Here is a 23,263-nt window from a genome sequence, read left to right on the forward strand (position 1 = left end):
ACCTATAAAAACTCTCTTTCTTTCCAAGGATTCACTTTGGTATGAATGGTTCCATGCACATTAATCCTGATGGAGGCAAAGAAAGAAATGGAGCACAACCAGTTTTGGAGATACAGCTTATGGAGGATACTGTTTGTTTTTGGGATGTGACAGTAGAGTATAGGTAAAGCAGAAACTAATGAAACAGTTTATTTCTTTTTATAAGAAATATAAAGATTTCTAGATATTTTCCAGATATATCTATCTTTTAAGGTAAATGAAAAAATAATGTACTAATTGTTGGAGTCTATCAAGAAAAACCTTTCATATCATAAACATATCAAATTTGTTGGTATGGTAATTTGAGTTTGTTGCTTTTGTATCAGACCTTACATACAGTTAAAGTAGTTCTATGCCATAGTGTCATTAGGTAGTGCTGAGACTGGGAATGAAAGTTGGATTTAATTCTATCCTTAGATCTGTATGCTGAAACCCATTGCTCTGTTAATTTCTATCCAAATCTCACTTCTTAACAAGAGTAACAAACAACCTGTCATGATTACTGGTTTCAAGTTTTTATGCTCCCAAGGTTGAGTTTTTATTTTTTTCTTTATGGAAGCAAATTCTTATTATTGCTCTAATTTACATTAAGCAGATGTTTATGCCCATTAGCACTGTACTTCACGTTGCTTAAAAAAAAACACCACCAAGCTTGATTTTAGTGATTGAGGCTCTTGAATGGAAATGGGCATGTAAATTCATGTAACATATATAAGTGTATGTAAAATTACAAAACACAAAATCTCATGTAAGCCAAGGCTTCTTGTAGGGTATTGTTTTCAAATAAGTATGATTATCCTAATAATACATATCTTAAAATATGAATACATATTTTTCTAAATTGTGTAACTACTGTTAATAATCTACTACTACATCTATTACATAATTATAATTCTCTCAGTTGATTAGGGCATGGTGCTAATAATGCCAGGATTGAGGGTTTGATCCCCATTTGGGCCATTCACTTAGGAGCTGGACCTCATGATCCTTGTGGGATCCTTCCAACTCAGAATGTTCTGTGATTCTTTGAACTATAATATATAAATTGATTTTACACACATATATACACACACTCATGTAAATGTCATGTTGTAACTAGTGGACCCTGTAACCATACAGTTAGGTATGGTTGAGAGTCCAAACACGTGGGCTTTCCATCTTGGAAGTTGTTTTAAAGCAAGGAGCTGGCAAATGTTTTTCAAGCTACTAGGAACACAATGAGATTGGACTAGATGCATGTTCCATGCATGTATCATTGACCTGTTTTTAGAAGAGGTGTTAAATGGAATTTCTGTGCCACTTCTTGTCACTGGTATTTTCATGGTTTCTGTTATCTGCATTTAATGTTCTAATTTGTTGTGTTGTTTTTAAAACCACACTGCAATATTAGAATATATTTAAAATAAAAATTAATCAGTGTATTTTTCTCTTCCAGAAATGCAGCTGAGTGTGAGCAGAAAGTGAGGATGATGGAAAGTTTGGATGTCTGTTCTCCAAAGTTTAGCTTCTCAAGAGCAGAGCGTGAGATTAAGCAGCAGAACACCCGTATGTTGTGTGATGTGTTATTGGATCAATCAGTACTACCTGGAGTGGGAAATATCATAAAGAATGAAGCACTGTTTGATAGTGGTCTTCATCCAGCTCTTAAGGTGAGTGAATGTCTCAAGATGGTTTTTAAGGACACCAAAATATTAAGAATTTAAATACATGTTTATTTAATATTTTTGCTATCTTCTTACCTTTGTTTTGTCATCTGTAATTTCTCAAGTTATTCCTGGACACTAAATTAATGTTCTTTCATATAACAAGAGATTTTTGTCATGGCACTCCTTGGAGCTGATGAGCTTTCATATTTTAAGTCTGGCATCCTGTTATGCTGCCATTAAACTGATAGTCCATAAATAAGGGAAAGTGAAAAGTGCTCAGGTTTTTTTGTCGATTTACTACCCAAAATAGCTTATGTGGTAGAGCTGATAATTTTTGCAGCTGCTTCTTCCACTTCTTATCCTGCTAGCTGGCATCAGTTGTTTTTTCTACCATTGTTTATCATACTTTTTCTGTTTTAAGATCCTCAAGCATGTTTTCAAACTTTGGGTGAGAAGATATTTGCAAAACAGAGATTACATAGGATGTGAATGGAAACTGGAGAAGATTAGTAACTGAAGTTTTTTAAACATAGTATTTTGAAAATTGTTCATAGCATCCATCTGGATTTTAATTTTATCTGTGATATGGTAGAGGAAAAAAAGTGTGATTTAAAATTTTGGGTTCTTAAGAAAAATAACTTTGGTTGTTACGTCTCTCTAATTGTGATGCCTTTGACTTGTGTATTCTTCCTTAATATGTCTCAGAGGAAAGAGCCTCAGGTGATAGGTCATATTATTTCCATGAGGAAATTAGGAGAGATGTGAGACTTACTAACTCTGTTATTCATGTGATCACTCTTCATGGAATAACTCTCTGGTCAGTACAGGGCAAGACAACTGAATATTCTAGCACATGTTTTGCATGGTTGAGGCAAAGCACGTTGTTTGGTGTGCAAGCCATGAGTTTTTGTAGTACAGAATGTAAACATGTACTGTTTTACTGAGAGGATACATATAATATGGACTCAGGGAATTATCACAAAACGGAGAAAAGCAGCTCCACATCAGTGTTCAAAGTGCACTTACTCATAGGTCTTCTTTTGCCATTGTCTCTTATCATCGTAATATTTTAAAACTCCTTCTTGTCTTTCTTACAGGTTTGCCAACTGACAGATGAGCATATACGTCACTTGGTGAAAATGACACGTGATTTTACCCTGCTTTTTTATAAGGTATTGGCACGTATTCCTGGAGAACTTCCAAAATACTACTCTGGCGTGTTAGCTGTGTGTGATCATCTGGTGAAACAGTGTAAAGATGCAACAAAGCAAGTGTTTCCATGAATAGGAATGTTGGTTTGTGTGCTCTTTATTAATTGTGAATTGTCAGATGATGGAAAGGTAGGGAGAGTCGTGACTGTCAAAATATGCACAGTTTGGCCCAAAGGACTTTCACAGATGCAGCCTGAAGGCCAGTTCAGTCTTTCTGTGCATGTGCTGTTATGCCAGTCTGAACATGTCAGAATTGATGTAGGCTAAGCACAAAGTTACATGCAAGGTAACAAAATTACTCCTCAAACTGGGAACTAGACATTATCCCAGGGAAGTATGAAGGTAGTTAATGTGACTTCTTATATAAAACTTGAAATAGCAATTAAATTTATTTGGCTAAATAGTTTGCAACTTCTAGCAACCTTTTTTTCCCTAACTCGAATAATGGATTTGGTTGATAAACTGAAATAAATTACAGTTTCTCCTTACTGCTATAACTTCAGTAGGACTTAATTTCTTCCTGTATAAACTCCATAATTCATGGTGCTCTTTAACTTTCCACAATAGAAAAAGAGAAAATTTGACTTAATTCTTCTATGTTTTGTTTGTTTAAGCTGCAAACAAAAAAAAAAAAAAGAAAAGGAGTAATGACAATTTTGTCTTTTTCTCTTGATGTTCATGAAAGGCAAGGAGCTAGCTGTGCCAAAAAGAATTTTTTTCTTGGGCAAGGGCACCTAACATGCCTAAAATCATAAAGGCTAAAACTTTAATTTGTTTAATAGTCTGCTTAAATATCTACTTTCCCTCAACCCACTAAAGAGTACTTTGGTTTGTTTGTAGGGAAATGTTTTCATTTCTCTGAAATTCATAATGAAGTCTGCCAGTAAAGAGACACTTTCTAGTTCTGCAACAAATCTAATACTCAGAAATTTAAAGGCTTTTGGACTGATAATAAACAGGTTGTACTTTCTGTTCAGCCAATTTGAAAATTTCTGTAGTCCACACTTAGCAAGTACTCACCAGTCAAGTACTTTTAAGAGGGCTAGCCTCTCCTTCCATGTTAGAGACATAATCAAAGTATGTGTATGAGGGATAGTGCTTGAATTTTTTTGATAGGCTGTTATAGATTGTTTGCAGTCATCATACTGTATCATTGCAGATGCAAAGGTGAAGAATCCTGTTTGTGTAAAAAGCTGGATTTTTACACAAACTGCTTTTTGTGTAAACAAAAGCTGCTTTTGTTTGATTTTTGCATAACTGGATGGTAAAAAAGCTACTCATAAGAAACTGACTGAAAACCTTGAGGAGGCAGCTGTGAACATTCATGCAAATATATATTAGTAATTCCTTCTGATTGAATTACTAGTTTGCACTGGCACAAGAATTCTCTTTCAGCAAGACTGATGAATAAGAGCACAGTAGAAGCAAATACACTGTGCTCAAAGACACCTGTGTTTTGGGAGAACTCCAAGGGTTTCATACATTTTGGAGCTAGAGCTAGTGAACTCTGCCAGAGCTGTGCTGGTGTTACTTGGCCAGCTGTGGTGTCGTTTGAGCTGAGCCCAAGGATTTGCAATTGTAGGGCAGAAACTTGGGTAGCTCTGCAGAGTTGGCTGCGTCTCTACTGGGCTCTTCTTGTTTGGAATTTTTTTTTTTTGCCTCTTTTAGCTGTAGTGTGCCTATGCTGACTTCATGGGTGTTTTGGGAATTGTCTCATAAAATGTGCCTGCCAGCTGTCTGGAGGCTTTTCAAGTCATTGCCCTTGGGCTTGTACTGTACTTAATTTAATATGGCTTTCTGCCAGACTCTGGGGAGCTCACCATAGTGCCAAGTGGCTTTTCGAGTTGGTTGGCATGGCCAGGGCCAAGATACAGCTGAGCAACTTTACTGGGCACTACCCAACATTTACAGAATCTTGGGAATATTACTGCATTGCACACTTCTTTAGGTTTTGGGAAGGCTTATTAACCCAGATTGTAGCATTGCATCTGAGCTGTGCTGAGTTTTTGGGTCTTTGGGGGTGAGAGAAGGCGGTGTTTGTTTTGCGGTTTATGTTTGTTTTGTTTTCTATGCTGCATTGATTGCAGTTCTGATTGATTGATCAGCTCTTCAAGAAGACTCCTGCAGGTGTCAGGTCAAAGGCAACTGGTGCTGATTCAGAGCTAGCTGGTCCAGCTGAACTCAGAGTTCTTAGCATGTATTTGCTCTCACCTTGCTAGCATGCTTTTTTTTTCTGAGTTTTATTTCAGTATGTGGAGAATTACAGACACTGTTATACCTGACTTGTCAATTCTTTACATAAAATAATGTGAAATATGAGGATAGCCTTTATTAGCGTCTCTCTTAAATAACTCCATCTGGTCATTAAGTTGACAATTTATGTAGTGTTTTTTATTTTCAGACTCATGTGAGATTGATGCTGAGTCTCTAACCAGGCCTTTGCCCATGTTCTGTTGCAGTGCCGCAGAGTGGGGTCCCCGCTGTACCCACACTACAGGGTGTACAGGCGCGCAGCCTGCCGGGAATGCAGGGGCAGCATCACCGTGTGCCGCCTGGGAGAGCACGGCAGGATGACTTACTTCTGCTCCCGGTGCCAAAAGGCAGATCCCCAGCTCCTCAATCTCAGGTATGATGGTAGCACCATGGTGACATTTTTAAGCTCATCAAAGTGCTGTTACAGTAAAAGGACACCCCCTTTGAAATAGAATGGATCTTTGTACATTTTATAACAAAATTAACTATGTCAGACAAAACCAGAACATATTGCAAGAAGAAAAAAATTCCCTATTGGTATTTAAAAAGGTTTAGAAGCTTCGATTCTTTGCTACTATTCTTTTCAATGTATTATGAAACAGCTGTTACTGTAATGAAATGTAGGAATTATGAAACAACTCAGAGTACTCAGATTTATTCACTGAAGCTAAGTCACCAGAAAAGTTGCCCTTTGTTCTTGGTGTTATCAATGTAAATGGCATGGATGTTTCCATACAACTGAGTTGAATATAATGAAGTAGAAATTTGTCTTTCTTATTGCCGGATAGCCCATCACTCCTGGCAAATCTAGATAGCTATGCATCTGTGCAATTTTCTTCTGGCTATAGAATTATACTGAGGATAACCAAAACTTCAGTAAATTCAGAGTGCAGCAAATATTTTAGGGGCTTAGTACTTTTTCTTCCTCCTGACAGGATTTTGAAAGCTTTTGCTATAGGTGTGCTACAGAGGCACTTTTGCTTCCCCATAAATCGTGCTAGCAGCAGCTTTCCTCCTTTTATTTCAGGAAAGCAGCAAGTGCATTTGATATCACAAAGGGTCAAAAGGTAAAAGTTACAAAAATACCTTACTCAGACTTAGGCATCTGTTATTCTTGAAAATTTTCATCTGAGGCTTCAGAATTCTGCCTTTATATTCTCTGTCAGTCTAATATAAGATGCTGTTTCACTTTGCAACTTTGCCTCATTAGTGTGTGTGGGGGGTGTGTATATATATATATATATATATGTTTTAGATAAGATTTACAGAACACATAAATCCCTCTCCTACCTCCAAGCTTCTTTCAAGACTCAGATGTCTGAAGGGATTTTGCTTAAAGCTTAAAAAATGCCTTTGGGTACAGAACAAATATCGAAAATTCCAGCATGGAAGATAAATATTTCACAAGCTGATAACCCAAATCCGCTGTATTTTCAGAAAGTAATAATGAGAAATATTTTGCAAAAATGTAGGAAGACAGCATTCTTCTGTTCAGTCAGATAACTAGAAAACAGTGTCAGGAAAAAATCTTTCTGTTTTCTAGAACAAGTAGTGATTTAGCATTTTGTTGTTGTACTTTTAAATCAACAATTAAAGAGTGCTGTATTTAAGTGAAAAATATGGTAGTGGTAGCTATAAAATAAAAAGATGTTTTCTTGTCTTGTCCTTATCCTAATGGTCAGTTCTTTGTTTTCTACTGCTCTCTTTTCAATTTTAAGTAACTGTTACTATATAAAATTATGTATAGCTCAAGTAATTTATTTGCCATTCCAGGCTTTTCACATTTAAAGACTGGAAGGGGCCAATGTGGTTAGACTGACTTGCTACAGATAATAAACTGTAGAATTCAACCCAGTGGTTTTGGGGTGAAGTCAACTAGCTTAGGATTCTGCTCAACTGAAAAAAAAATTAGAAAATACCCATTATAAACTTAGCCCATCAAATTCAAATGTACCTTGAATTTAAAAAATAACCTTTTCCCACATATTTCATAAACTGGGAGAGGGTGTGGGAGTTATAATGACAGGATAGATGACCCAGGGTAACAACATGGAATTAAATTCCCAAACATGATACACTGAATATATTCAGTCTAGTAATGCATTTTTTGATAACTGGGTAGAACAATTGATCTAATAATGTGAAAATACCCATTTTAACACTTACAGTTTGGCTGTTTTATTTGCTAGCCACAGTATTTTGGTAAATGCTGTAATGTCTGTTCTACCTCTTAACAGCACAGGCTCTTTGGAATGGTTCTCATTATCCTCCTTAGTTTTCCTTTTGTGGAAGATGTGGTAGGTAGTGGATATCTTTACTGTTATCTTAGAGCTCTAGACTCTTACAGAAAGGGATCATTATGGAAAAAGTGATGGGTCAAGAGAGTGTCACAACACTGCCCACCTACAGCATTTGCATTGTTGACTGAAGTGCTTAAATTCTTAGGATTAATAAAAGTCTCTAAAAAGTCCACAATTCCACAAAAACTATATAAAAATATATAAGCTTGACAACTTACCAACCATAAGTTGGATAATATCATAGCACTTAAAAGCATACATACATAACTTACTGAACAGGTAAATTCAAGCTACAATTAATATGCTGTCAGTGTTTGGATACTATGACAAGAGCAGCCCCTGGTAACAGGAAGCTGTAAAGGAGTAACTATGATTCTAAATCAGTCTATCAACATGGGAGGTTATAATTTACAGGAAAATAAATGCAACTAAATCTTTAGTGGTGTCTGGAGTAGCTTTGTCTCACAAGTCACAGCTAGGCTCCTTAATTCTGAACAGGTTCCTACATTTAAAAGGCTTTCCAGCAACTGGTGACACACAAGAGACATTCTGACTTAAAGCTTTCAGTGCTTTTGGCTCTTATGATTACAATGTGGGCTTATGTGTAGCATTTAAATGAGAACAAAATTTATTTGCTGGACTGTGTGATTTCTGCAGTTCATCTTCTAAGCAGTTCTTCATCCAGTAATGCATTTGTTAGCAAGTCTTGTGTACAAGAGATGGGGGAAAGCCCTAAAACAATCTCCCTTTCTCATCAAGCTTTTTGCTGCAGTACTTGGAAATGGTTGGGAATCTGAGAGACTGGGGCATTGTCCTGGAGAGTACACCAGTTGATAATTAACTTTCTGTCAACTTCTTGTTAAATGTTTTTATTTGTTTTACTTCTGCAGCATCTGGAAAGATTTGGCCTTGAGGTAAAGAAAAGAAAAATCAAATTTGAACACTGACATGCTGTCCAAGCTCTGATAGGAGGCTTAACACTGCATCCTGCTTGTTCTCTAGCCCATGCCTCCCTGCACAGAGTGTGTAAGGCAATTTGTAGGGGGAACGTCACAAAACACTAACATCACTCTTTTGTTTCACAGCAAACTGCCAGCTAGAAGCAGCCTAATTGGCTGGGCATATGGCAGGGGGTCATGTTCTAATGAACATGTAGCTCGCAAATCTGAAGAGGAGTGGACGTGTATGTGCTGCACCCTAATAAACAAGCCTTCTGCTGAAATTTGTGATGCCTGTTTGACTCCAAGACCTGAAGGTAGTGAAGGGTTGTCTGGCAGCTGTATCGGGAAAGAGGGGAGGTCTATGATTTCGGTGTAGAAGTGTCTCATTGTGAATCATATATATAACTAGCTAACTTGAAGTCAGATTTTGAGGAAATCTTACACAGACAATATGGAAACTGTCTTGTCTTAAACCCTTTAAGTGTCATCTTCCAACCTGGTGTGCAGGTGGGATTCTATAGATTAGTGTCTTCAGTGACCCTGTGTTTTTACTTGGGCATGGACTGAGAAAAATCTCAATTCTTTCAACTCTCTGTAAAATCCTTCAAAGTTTGCAGTGTAAGTCTGAATTAGAAATCATCAAAGGTCAGAAAATTACCTGTCATTCTTTCATGTGAACAAAAGCAATATATTTTAGTACCCTTTTCTAAAAGGATGCCAGGTTTCTCTGGGGCTACTTTTTTCCCTTCAAGTTCAGAGTAAAAATGATTCTGAACTTCTTACCTCAATTTGTTGTTTGTCTCTTGTTGGAGCTTTTAATGCTGCTATCTACATGAAATATTGCTTCATTGCTTAATCATTTTATGACTGGAATGATGTGTGGAAAACCCTTATTTGGCACTAGCTATAGTTCATTTTCTCAGGTCAGGAATCAATAAAAGTATGTCTTTGTGCCTTACATGACAGTTGTTGGCAACACAGGCTAATCTTGCATAATTCTTCTGCCAAATCAGCACCAGAAACCTGAAAATTTTAATCTGTTCACAGAACAGGATTTACCAGCTAACATTTATCCTAGAATTAATGTTGTCACCTGGCCTTTATAATATATTATGCCATGTGCACAAATGCTTTACTTTGAGCTTTGAAACAAAACTTGTTCCTTCTCCTGTACTTCTGAGTTTTACTTGTTCAGTTATATGCAGTTACTGAAATCAGGTGTGGAATTTGAAGCTGTCTTAGACTCGATGGAATACTGTTGGGAAATCTTTATTTTTTTTTTAATGTGACTTTATTGTTGCATAGGAGTGATATTTGAAATATTTTTTTCAAAATAAGCTTGCTTGCCTCTCTTTTTTTAATCCTTCGGAGTCTTTCCCTTTTCATCTGGTTCAATGTTTGTTTTTTTTTTAGGTTGTTTCTAAAATTACCTACTGTCAGCAGAAAAGTTAGAATTTTTGAGGACAGGATACTTGGTCTGTAAAATTAGCTGCTGGCCCTACAGCCAAAATAATTCAGTCTGTAGACAGATCATTATTTACCATTGCATTGCAATTTCCATGCTCCTTTGCTAAGTACGAGGCTAAGCCAATACTATTCTGTCTTAGAAAGTCTGAATGAAACCAATATGTCTGACTGTGCAGTAGTGGCAAAATGGAAGGTGCCTGGAAACAAGTAACGTTCCAAGTCAAATGTAGGTATTCTTATTTTGTTTCTGAGTGAGAATGCCTTTGGAGAGAGTGAATGTCTCATCTACCCATGTTCTGCTTAATTCCCTCTTTGTTGTATGGAATACACTGGATATAGTAGAAAAGGAAGGACTCTCTCCTGGAACACTGTGGTTTCGCAGCTACTTTAAAAGATTGTACATTGGATGCCATTAGGTTTTCACCCTTTTCTCAGGAAGGGGATTACCTACAGTCTCCTTATGTATTAAATTGGCATTAAAAAAAAGTATTCCTATTCTTTTGAAATTATTATTGCCCACTAGGAGGGCCTCTGATTCTGTGAAGAAACTGTTGTTTATATCACAAAGCAAATGTCTGGACTGCCTTCTTCTGAAAAGCCTCTTACAGTCAGTGAGTTTGGATGAACACAAAGTTTGGAAAGGATGGGAAGTCTGAAAACACTAGAAACCCCAAAATCTTAATATTAATTTTTGTGTTAATAGTAAGGTAATACTTAAAAAATGGATAATGCATTGCTGCTTGGAGGTACTGTGGTCTTTGATCTCCCATTACTGAGATTATCAAAAGTTATTTTGAAAAATTTAAATACTTTAATCTTTGTGTTTGGGCCAAATTAAATTTTTATGGTTAAGTGTCTGATAGCTTTAATTTACATAGTACTGTTAATTGATCCTACTCAAGCAATAGTAATGCTGTCTTGAAACACGTTTTACATGACTCTAAGAGTGCATAAGTTTTTTTTGTAAGAAATTTTGTACTCATCTAATTTGTGACAGGTTTTGAGATGGTTCTGTAAATTTACTCTTTTATTCTCCAGTGACGATTTATGAATACAGATCAGAAATATAATGTAGCACTCTATGCAGATGGATTATAACTAAAAACTTTTTTCCTTAGTTCCAAAGATGGAGAGTTTTGAAGATTCTGCAGCCTTTAACACAAACTTAATGAAGTACCCTTGTAATGATTTCAGAAAACCAAGCACAGAAATAAAGATCAATAGGAAAACTGCATTTGGAACTACAACTCTTGTATTAACAGATCTTGGTAACAAAACTGTTCTGAGAAATGATATCCAGGTATCTGGTGGACATTCTCAGTGTGTTTTTCCAAAAAGCAATTGTAAACAGATCCAAAGCAATGCCTGCCAGTCAGAGGGAAGCACAGACAAGGACTGCTCACCAGACGTAGCTGCCCTGGCTTCGTCCTCCTGTCAGCAACCTGTCTCTTTCAAACACATACAGAAGAAACAGAAAACTGACCATGTACCTTTGGTTCACCCATATAATACAGCAATCAGGTATGTATTCTAAAATGAAAGCAAGTCTTTATAATCCCATAAACCAACCTTATCCTTAAATATTAATTGAATACTGTGCTGTTTGGTTCAGACAGTGTTGTCTTTGGATTTCTGCCAGATGTAACTTATTCTAGGCTAACTATAATTTAATTCAGATTTCAAAAGCACTGAATTACCTAGGCTGTCATTAGAAAAGTCCTGATTTTGGCATCCAGCCAGTACTGCTGTAAGCTAAACAGCTGTTCATAGTTCAGCTATTCCCATTGAATAGGCCAGTCTAGTTTTAATAGGTCAAGCACATTTCTACCTCAGGAGTTGTCTGATCTTAGCACTGTAGTTGCTATCTGCTTAGAGAAATCTTAAAATCAATGTGAAAGATTACAAAAGGAAGCTATCTGGATGAATGTATTCTAATTGGAGTTATTTGTCAACTGCCAGGTTTCAGCATTCTTCCTTGACAGGAAGATCTGTGCAGTTACCTTGATGAGCTTCCCATCACTGCTTTTACTCTTAACTTCCCTCCCCATTCTGTATATAACCACTTCAATGCTCTGCCCATACTTTTATTTACAGAGCCCTGTTCAGACACATCCATCGCCTAGTTAAGAGAAATGTGAGAGTCTATGGGGGCTGTCACAGAAAAGTTGGGCAGATAGTAACAACAGTAATGGCAGTGCAAGGTAGATGTCACATACAATGGTAAATTATGCAGGCTGAATGTGAAATATTGATGATATGTTACAAAATTCTTCGTCATGTGTCTGTTCTGAAATACAGAAATTACTTTTGCGTTGTTGAAGCACCGGTTTTGAAATGATCTCGCTGACTAGCCAGGCTAGACAGAATGAATACAATTCCTCCTCACACTTTCAGTACAGACTGAGGAACCGAGGCTGTAGGTAGGCAGGATAATTGAGAATACAGAGGACTGTAAACAAGAAATGAGATAACATCAATCATGACAACAGGTTGTTGTAGCAAGTCATCAACTGAAATGCTTTTTTTATAGCATTTTCTTAAACAACCAAAACCAACAAAAAATCTGTTGGTTATTTTTATCTTCTTGTGTTTTAATGAGGTGTTGGGATAAAACTGCTGGTGTCTGCAGGACTGCAATCTTCCAGACATAGAAGACAACATAAAATTCCTAAGCTGATAACTTGACCAGAATGAATTAATATTTTCTTCTTTCATTAAGGTTCCATTACTGCTTTTCTGCTCTATAAATATATTGGAAAGATACATTTCAGAGCATTAATCTTTTTCATGTCACTATTTTTAAATGAAACCGTGTGTATTTTAGATAGTCAGAAATTGTCTCAATCATGAGGAAGAAGGAAACTTTATCCCATTCAGAGAATTCTATTTCCTCCCATCATCTGGATTATTTCTTGTCCAAATGTGATTTGGAGCATTACTGTAACTTTTCAGTAAAGAGGGTAGGAGTCTTTTCTATGAAGCATACAAATGTCTTCAGACTGGAGTAATTAGTGGTATTAGTGTTTTTCCCACTGAGACCAGAATACTCTTTTAGAACATACCAGAATTTGAGTTGGGCAGTATAACATCAGTACTAATATTTATTTTGTTTCATACATGAATTTGAGTACTTCAAAATAATTTAAAACATGGTGGGGAAAACTGGTATAGTACCTCAAGGGCAGCACACAGTCATGTCTATTCACAACTCGCAATCACTCAGATTTAAAGGCGCATGCAATAGGGTGCATTAGAGAAGCGAGTCCTTTGTCTGTACACTGGGTGAGCTATTGTCATGGTAGGAGAGATCTTTGGCTGCTAATCCCTTTTAAATTACACAGAAGTCATTTTGTCACCTGTCATTACAGTGCACCTCAAACTAATGTGACAGATGCTACTCGCATGTTGAGTGTGGGGCATCCTCGCTGCAGTAAACACAACCGTCTCTGCAGCCTCAGAGTTGTGAGAAAGGATGGAGAAAACAAGGGAAGGCAGTTTTACTGCTGCCCTCTCTCCAGGGAAACTCGGTGTGAATACTTCCAAGTATGTATAAGACTTCAGGACCTGTTTTTGTTTTTATAATCAGTGCTTGTTTCTGCAGCGTCCTTGGCCCAGTGACTTGTAAATCATGGACAGCAGATATATTCCATTTAAAGTTTGACATAAATACTGTTGCACACTAAATTGAAACTAAGAGCATAATAATAGTATTGAACTTAGCAGTTTTAGTTACTTCTCTTAGTGTTGAGATGGCACCTACTTGTGCAAATGCTCTACTTCCAAGTGATGTGAAACAGATGCATAAGAAAAATACTGGTTTGAGGGAACTTGTAAAAGTTGTTCAGATCAGCTTCTTTGTGAAAGGACTATAACAAACTGGATCTAATTTTCAGCCATGTTTCTGGCTAGCCAAAATCCTGACAGCCTCTCAGGATGATGATTCTGTAATCTGCCTGGGCAAACCCTCCCACTGCTGCACTAATACCTAACATGACCTTCCTAGCTGCAGTTGGTGGCCTCTGCTCCTTGCTACAGATGTAGATGTCTTAAAAGAGTTTGACCTGAAAAGTGATCTGACAGTCATGACTATCAGGTAGTTAATAGATGGACTCAAGACAGTAATGCCTAAATTTGAAAAAAAAACCAACTATGTGCTAACAATTTCAATTTACACCAGTCAAAGTGCATGCAGTTGCAGTTGATGTTAAAGAAAAATCTAAAAAGTGTTCACAAAAGTGATAAAACTAATCTAAGTACTAGGAAGAATTTCTTCTATGGCATCCCCTGTTGGTCTTTTTCTATTGTCCATTTTAAAATAAGGAATTCATAGCCATCACATGTGCCTGATAACTGTTTCTTTGGCAGTGGGCTGACTTGGATTTTCCATTTTGTAACCATGGCAAGCGATGTGTTATGAAGACTGTGTTGAAGATCGGTCCCAATAATGGAAAGAACTTTTTTGTGTGCCGTCTTGCAAAGGAAAAACAGTGTGGCTTCTTCCAATGGGCAAAAAATGGGCCGGGTATGCAGATTCTTCCATGATGCTCACGTTACAGTTACCTGCTCTTCAGGATGTCTTAAATGCCTGTAACATTTGTAGTAATTTCTGTTTTGTTCTTTTTCCCTGTTCACTCATTAACTAGTAAAAGAGCTCCAATGTAAAGAACAGATCTAGAAAGAGTAATTTTACATAGTCCTACAAAAATTAAACACTGCTTGTATGCAGCTTACAATTATGAAATAAACATTTAGCTTGCAACATAGTGTCATATACTATTGTATTTCTAATAAAAAATTGCACTGTTTCCTTTTTACATGTATTGTTTTAAATTGCTTTAAATTTTGATGTATTGTTTTAAATTTTCTTAAGTGTAAACATGTATTTAACAAAAGTGAATAAAAAGAATATACTTTAATAAATGCCAGTCTGTGTTTTCTCAGAGCATAAGATGAAACAGCAATGAACTGTACAATTCAAATGTTACAACAGTTGATTGACCTTGCTTAGATTTGGAAAATGACAAAAAACTTCCCTAAAACAAATAACATGACTCTGGTTTTCTAAATTATATATTCTAAATCCATGTCTTAATGTTTTCTTCTAGTTGCTACTGAATATTATTGCCCCAATCCATATATAACACATAATAAAATCTTACCTCCAAGATAGCTAGAACTCAGTTTATGTTTGTTGGTTTTACCATTATTTGCTGAAGCAAGGGGTCGAGTAAATAGAATATGGTAAGCTATCAAATCAGAAACAGAATTCTTCAAATCTTTAGAAAGTGTACTCTAGATACCAAGGAAAATGAGACTAATGAAATGGTCATACATCATTCAGCTTCATACTTCGTTCAATTGCAACCAGTTTTAATTGAAAATAATGGGAAATAGTGTTGCTTCCCAGCAAAATATGTGAGATGAGGCACCTTGCACATGGTTCTTTGGTCTGTGCAAACACTTGTGGTATTTTGTTTTATGAAGGACTACTTGATTTTCCTGAGAACATTGTATAACTTCATTTCAATTAAATCTTCCATTCCATGATGCAAAGGAAACTGCTTATTTCTTTTCCTAAGCAGCACAAATTCAGAGGCTTTTTTTCTTCCTTTTTTCAGTAGTGTTTGATACCTTTGAAATCTTTCAAAACTTTCTTTACATGAAGAAAATCTTTTTTAATCAGATTGTAGAAACTATAATCTTTATGTTGGTCAATGGCCTCTTTCCAAATAATATATCTCTTTCATGAGGTACAGAACTTCACCTGAGAACAAAACAAACTACTTCACGTGTGAGGACTTACTTTTCTATTGCCATCTCTTTCTGTGATGCTTCTTGTTGCAATGATATGTTGCTGCTAGCTTGTGCTTATACATCTGAATCTTTAAAATTGCAATCTGACTGGTTCCTGACTTGTATTTGTACAATTCATTATGGTGATAAAGTGTGTGATTATTTTTAAATTGTACATGCTTTTGGATGTCTGGCACAGGGATTAATCTTCAGCAGTTCAGTTAAAGTTGAAAAACAAAAAGAAATACAACCATTTCTGATTACTTGCCTTCTATGAATGTTAAGATTTCTCTGAAGCTGGAAGTTAAATGAATTTTTCAAACTTTAATGCATGAAAAATAACAGTTGGGCTCTTACATATTTTTTAGCTTAATAGCAACACGAGAAGTGAATATCTGTTTAAATAAAATGCATACAAGTTTTAAAGGATTAAGTGCATTTATTCACTACTGCAATCACTTAACTTTTTCTGTTCTTGTATTTCTTGAATATGTTGTATATGGCATATTTGTAGCAGCCTAATTTTGCTATATACGCTAGTTGTGTAATGTCACAAGGTGAGGAACAGCAGACAGGGAAATCAAAGGGCAAGGACACCCTGAGCTTATCACAGTGAACAAGAAATGAGGGAATCTCACATGTTTACACTTAAAGAAAATAGGAAACTAAACAAAAGACAGTGAATTCTAATTCATTAGATGCCTCTGCAAACCTTACTGCTTTTGCCAACACTGCTTTTTAAATTCTTTTTTTTCCCCCCCGTTGAAAACGATGGCACTTTGTAGCTTGTTTAACAAGGTCTGGCTGATAGCTGGTTGTAACAAGTTTTGACCAAAAAAGCTGGCAACAAAACTTATCTTGGAATAGATCCCCACTCGACCTTTAAAAAGAAACTGCAACCAAGAGTGCAAAACCAGATAAGAGTCCTGGGTTTTGGCTTTTATTATAATAGTTTACAAATGTGTTTTTATTTTTTCACATTGATTCATCTATCACAATGCAAGTGATGGAACACACTTCTTTCAGGTTTGTATCTGGCTTACACATTTTAATGGCTTGTGTAGCACACAGTGAACTGTGAAGGCTAAAAAGAATAACAAGACCTAAGTTAAAAGAGGGAGCTATTTTTCACAAAGATTTTCTGTAATTTCTATTCCTAATGAAAGCAAATGTAAATCTTTTAGAAAAGAAATGTAAAGCTTTTAGAAAAATGCAGCCCTTTCTAAAGGCCTTATGGTTCTGACACAGTTTTGTTACTTTGGCCTTTACCCAAACACAACCAAGAGAAATGGGATTATTACCCAACAGCCTACAGCACTGGCTGTTAGGAATGACAAGCTCACATAAGCTCCTTTGACTGGATGATTTCTAAAATGAGATGCTGAGGACAGTTCTGTAATAAAAAGGAGACTTCCAGTAAAGCTGACTTCTAAGTACTCTTGTGTACAACTTTTAGAGGGCTTTTAGACGTTAACACTACACAGTGATAACATGACTCATAACAGAAACCTGTCTTTCACCTTAAGCTGAAAACACATTTTATATACCACAGAACTAACCTCAAAAAGCCCCGGAACTCAGCTGAGATACTATACAAAACAGGTTTTAGAGGATCAAATCAAGGTCACACAAGTTGTGGAGTAAAATTTTAAACTTGGAAAATACTAATGCCATATGTCATAACCAGTTTCTGCTTTATTAGCAGCACTTTCATTACTGTTACAGTTTAAGTAAATTTAGGCAGAGTATACCATTCAGACTGAAATTAATTTTTATTTTCCATTTCGTGCCATTTAGTTTAGAATCAACAGATTTTTATGCCTGGTTTCATGCCATTAAACCCTTATTTAAAATAGTTTTATAACCAATTACTTGTTTAAGACAGGCAGTGCCATTTGATGTCAGTACAAATTCAGCAAATAAATTAATAGAATACATTAGTATTCTATTCTACAGTAGTATTAATTCACTGAGGCCAACTAAACTTACACTAAAAATAGGCACTCAAGTTTTGGGACATGACTATGTCACAACTGTGATTACAGACCTTGACAATTATACATGTATTCTGCATCCACCCTCCTACATAAAAAGGTGCTAGTTCTCACTTGTTTTTCTGGAATGGAAACTTACAGAAGAGTCATTTAGCTAGATGACAGAAAGGGTCTTTCAAAGACGCAGAGGATGCCTTCTTTAATATCTGTATGAATGCTGATCATTAGTGGCTAAGCATCTTTCACATGAAATCAAAAGGTATTGTAAAGTCTCTAACAGACTTCACAGCAACTGTGAACATTCTAGAAGATTTAAAATTCTTTTCAATGCCTCTTGTACCTTTTTGCACTTTCTGCAATTCAGCTTGCTGATGATAGGCAGAGTTCATCATGCAGTGTAACTTAATATTCTGCACGTCTGTTTTTTATTTCTCTGATGCCTGGAAGGTTGTTTATTATGTCAAATTTTTACTTGAATATTCAAAACATACATCCAAAATTAATTTAGAAGTGTGTGGGAATGCACTATAATTTATATTAGTGGAACAACAAAACCCAGTCTAAGGAGAGAACCCGACAAATTATTTTCCGTATGGAAGCTTATTAAAAATGCATCAAGCACATTTATGGGTGAGCAGAATTCAGAGTGTACACAGTGTTGTCTAAACATAGTTAGTGCTTTAGTTACTTAACTTATTGAATTGCCACTGCTGTAGAAAGTGCAAGTCCCTGCAGAGTTTGTATGATTCATAATTTTTTATTATAAAATCAACTTCAAACAACATGACTGTCTTTCAGCGATTAGGCACGTGATATGATCATACTATGAAAAGGTGCTAACACTACTAAGTTTTTAATACTAAGGTTTTTGGTGAATCTTCTTAACAGAGAGATGGTGGAGTAAAGAGAGACCTGACTCAGCAGCAGATCCTGACTTAAAGGTGGGATGGACTGTGTAGTTAGGAACACTGAAGGGGAAAGTGAAGCTCTGTTTTGGCAGAGGGGAAAGCCCATTTGACTGGTTCAACTACTTATGGAACTGAAATCTAAGTCAAACACTAAAAGCCTGTGTAGTCTAAATAATCATCTACCCTACACTTCTGTAGAAAACGTGGATTTAGAATTTTTTCTGGCTATTTTCTTTAAGCATAACTTCTTTTGTTCAACCACAGTACTCATGATGACAGTGACAGTAAGCATTTGAAGGATTTTTATCCTTTTATGAAGGATAAAAATCCTTCACAATTTATTAGAGACAAGGACACTGCAGTATGGAAGAGACTACCTGAAATGGGGAAAACTGGGAAATAAATGCATTTTAAGCTTTATCTAAAAAACAATGCAGCACAACACAAGGATCACCAGCTTTGTTACCTGCCCCCAGTTAAGCAGCATTTGCAGGGTGCTTTTGCTCCAGCTAGCTGACTTTTGAAAAGCACAATATTGGCTACAGCTAACATTATTTCAAACCTAAGGCAATATCCATTAAGAATAACTAGAGAAAAAAATAATGCATAAACTCTCATAAAAATAATTCAGACTACATTTCTCAACTATAAATAATTCCATACCAGCAAAACTCCAAGGGTTTTTATTAAAAAGAAACAAAATCTAAGCATTTATTAATTTAATAAATATGTTCTAGAACTTCAGGATGACCTAAACATAAAAATGAAAATTTTGAAATATCTATACAAAAACACTAAAGTTACAAGATATCTCAAACAAGCTAAAATGTAAATTTCAGTTTTAAATCTAGACTACATTTGAAGAGCAACTTTGCAATATAAAAGTTAAACTCATTACTATAGCAATACTGCTGAGCCTATGGAAGTGAAAAGTACATTTCACCAAAGTTCCACTCAAGGCAAAGATGGTGAGCTGTTGGGAAATTTATTAAGGATGGTACTTTCACATGAAGTGGTCTTGAATATAAAAGTGTAACTTGCTTTGATTATAACTCAGAAATAACATTAAGTCAGTGCATGGCCTTGTAGAAGATAAAAGTAAAAAATGCACTGAACACTAGAATGCATAAACAAACTTAAAATCCATTTGTATGCACAAGAAATTAGCAAAACAATGCACTTGCTTTTTTCTTTACTGTACACATAGAATATATAATTTATCCTTGGTTCTCAGGCAGCTCATGTTAGTTGCACTGTATTTGCCACTTCTCGGTTTCTTTCCAAGTTTCAGTCATCACCTAGTATTTCAATGCCTTAGAGTTTCACCTAGAAACCCAAGCAACATCTCATGCTACACTTCACTAGAAAAACAGAATATACTTATTTTTAGTCAGCCTAAATTCATTTAATAGGACAAGGCTTTACAATTAAAAAAAACCCCAAAAAAACCAAAAAAACCACCCAACCTTCTATAAAAGCAGGCTTTCAGCAAATGCATTTCTTAAAAACATGAACTGACTTCAAGTAGACCAGAACAAATATACCTAATATTATCATACCCCTTTCTTTTATTGTAAATTACTCAGGATTACTGTAAGTAATCAATCTGTCAGATGCTAAAAGCAGCAAAAATGTTACACAAGAAGTTCACAATAAGGACAGAAGGTTTCAGAAAGTTACCTTTGAAACTTTTATATTTTTGTGAGATATGGAACCACTGAAATGGAATTAAAAGTCACCATCACATAAACACACCAGAAAATATGTTTGCCTTTTGCAGGGGAAATGCACTGAACATGTATTCTTGACATTAGCTGCTAAAGGTTCTTGGATTCCCACACAGCCCAACCCTGACAAAGATCAGGTGATCAACACAAGGTTTAACCATACAAAGTATCCCCCTACAGCCTGACTTGGTGTGTTTGGACACAGCAATGCAGAATGAGACAAGCATAGAAAAAAGTCTGGCCATAAAACTATTCATATATGCAGATGTTACAGCACGTACAGAAGTTTCAACTATTAATATTTTGCTAAATACAATTTGTTTTGATAAACCAGAACAGGAATGATTAGTTATGGATTGAAACAGAAGAAGAAAAGCAGTTATGGGGCAAAAAAGAAGGTGGAATTCAGGTGAGGGGAATAAAGCCATAAAACTATAGTGCATACAAGGAGCCCCCTCCCCCCTGAAAAAAACTGGCATGATTACTGTCCTAAAACTTTATTTAGCAGATCTCAGGTGATGCTAGTTTGCATGTAATACATTAGGTACTACTGAACTCAGTCCCTGATAAAGATTAACAGCTGCAATTCAAAAACTTTTGTTTCCTCCTCATTGTTCTACACAAGCCACATTTGGGTGCTGCCTAGAACACATTACTTTCAAATTCAGTTTAAAGCCTTATTGATTGCACATGGTGGACTAAGTTAATTTAATTTATTGTTATATCTACACATTAAGCACATGGAAAAATTCAAGCACTTGAACTTTGTTTCTAAAATCTCTAGAAGTCAGATAAAGACTATTTATCTTATATCCATTTAGCTGTATCTGTTGTGGAGTCTTAAAAATTGATATGGTATGCAGGACTGACAGCTTTAAGCGTAATAAATACTGGAAAAAAACATTCCTGAGATGGCACTATTAATCAAGTTACACTTCTCTATTTTGTCAAAAATACTAGTCGTGTTAATTGCAAGGTTTCAGGTGACAATCAGCTAACAGGCTCTGCTGATTGAGAGGAGTCTTTTAATGACAGTTTAGGTGATTATATTCACACTATATTTAGAGCTTGTTTGGACGGCTTGATTGAAAAATGTAACAGAAAAAAACCCTTGTAACTGAGGTTGGGATTGTTTCCTAGGAGCAAGAATGACTGGGGGACACACGAAATCTGCAGCTCTTGGATTCTGCTACTTTAGTGGCAGAACTGCAGGCTCAGCCCCAGCTGGCAGCTGCATTTGCTCAGGATGAGCGAGTCAAGAACCAGCCATACTCAGCGTTAAGTGCTAAAAAAGCGCAACTACATCAACTTTGAACATGAAAGTATACCCAACTGAAACTATTTAAAATCGAGGGTATGTGTAATTACCTTGCTTTTGTGAAAGCTGCTAAGTTAGAGAATACTGTACATATCCACTGAAAATATTGTTTCCTAGATATTTCAAATAATAAAAAGATTTTGCATAGCAAAAGAACAGCAAGGTCAAAAGAGAGGGCCTTCAATTTTTCATTATGTCTATTCACATGTAAGTTTGCCACCATGAATATTGCATTTCAGCGATGGTAATTTATTATATAATTTCTTTGCAGGCCTGCCAGATGACCGTAACTCTTTACTGGTACAAAAACAAGTCCAGCAATTTGTTTGGGTCAACTAGAACTACAATTTTTCCAGAAGTTTTGGAAAACTTCATAAAGGTGTGAGTTTGAGGCAGCGAAGATGCAGGAAAATACATACTCAGACTGCAGAAGAAAATAAAACAATTCCCACTTATTCTTGGCAATAAGAATGAATGAATGGATGAATGAATGAATGAATGAATGAATGAATGTAGCTGTTTCAGTTATAAAAGTGCTTGGCCATATGATTAAGACAGATGGCAGTCTGTCTTAATCAATGTGCACTTTTCTCTTCGGGCTGTAACACTGCTTTACCAGATAGCTCACCCTGAAGCATCATTTCCATAACCCTGTTAAGTAAGGCTGGAGTAAACATTCTTGGATGTGAGAAAGATATACTGATCATTAATTAAATAATTATTGAGAATACAGTGATATCTGCTAAATGGTTCTCCTGTGGACAGGCTGCTAACATTGCCAGAACATCATTAAAAATATTGAAATTTGTTAACTGTAAATTCCACACACAGGACTGCAGACCTGAAACTGGGACTGCATAAAGAAAGAGGTTGTGCCTAGTCTGGTAGTCTTACATACTTGGTTTGAAAATAAAATTTACTCATTCTGTGAGAAAAGAACACCTAGCTTTTAATTCTGAGGCAAAAGATATGTATGCTGTTAGTTGTTCACTATTAAGTCATAACATTATTGGAACAGACACTTGTTAAAATGAAAATGTAAAAAGTTGGAAGTTAACCACACGGTCAGCAAATTCTTGTAGTCAGAAAGTTGCCTTAATGCCTTGCTGGTGAACCACTCAGGAATTTGGTCTGTTTCTGAGCCCTGCTGGTATTCAAGGAATGCTTAACAGACGGTAAAGAATGGGAGGAAAGGGTTAAAACCAGAAGATGTCGTCAGGAGGAGGGAATAGTTTTGTTCAAAGTGACATTGCAGCTGGGATTGTTAAAAATGTCAGTCTGGGGGGAAAAAAAAGCCCATTTATTATGTCTGGTGTGGTTTATCCTCTGCCTGTTTTAAGGGGAATCCCTGTCAACATAGCACACTCTCACGGAGATGCACAAAGCCTTCTCTAGTAGTAAGACAGGCAAAGACCCTCCTGGGGCCCAGCAGGATGAGCTAAGCCCAAGGAGCCTCTGTCCCTGTGTGTCTCTGCTGCCCTGTGTTGTGAGCAAGGTTCACAATTAAATAAATCTACTCTACATTTTAGGTGTGGCTTGGAGGTTGCCTTGGTTATCGGTATGTGGTGATTCACACATTACCTAACCAGCACTGACAGGAACAGACATAGGTGAGGATGTGTGTCCTATGGAATCTTCCATGTTCCTAAAGAAGCAGATCTTCACA

At 36.2% G+C, this 23,263-nt stretch overlaps 1 protein-coding gene across 7 annotated transcripts in view; it reads left to right on the forward strand.

Annotated features, from left to right (window-relative positions):
- Positions 1-14,782, forward strand: part of NEIL3 (nei like DNA glycosylase 3) — an 82,339-nt gene extending 67,557 nt beyond the window's left edge. For 5 of the 7 annotated variants that reach the window (XM_026791557.2, XM_074541307.1, XM_026791553.2 and 2 more), the window contains 8 exons: positions 29-163; positions 1,475-1,688; positions 2,783-2,857; positions 5,356-5,522; positions 8,535-8,704; positions 10,976-11,378; positions 13,226-13,400; positions 14,223-14,782. In XM_026791557.2, coding sequence (XP_026647358.2) covers positions 29-163; positions 1,475-1,688; positions 2,783-2,857; positions 5,356-5,522; positions 8,535-8,704; positions 10,976-11,378; positions 13,226-13,400; positions 14,223-14,399 — 1,516 coding nt within the window. In that variant the 3' untranslated portion in view covers positions 14,400-14,782. The remainder of the gene's footprint in view (positions 1-28; positions 164-1,474; positions 1,689-2,782; positions 2,858-5,355; positions 5,523-8,534; positions 8,705-10,975; positions 11,379-13,225; positions 13,401-14,222) is intronic. The other 2 variants (XM_074541308.1, XM_026791554.2) reach the window with 2 other exon arrangements.
- The last annotated feature ends 8,481 nt before the right edge of the window (positions 14,783-23,263 follow it).

This window comes from Zonotrichia albicollis, chromosome 5, assembly GCF_047830755.1.
Source record: "Zonotrichia albicollis isolate bZonAlb1 chromosome 5, bZonAlb1.hap1, whole genome shotgun sequence".
NCBI lineage: Eukaryota > Metazoa > Chordata > Aves > Passeriformes > Passerellidae > Zonotrichia > Zonotrichia albicollis.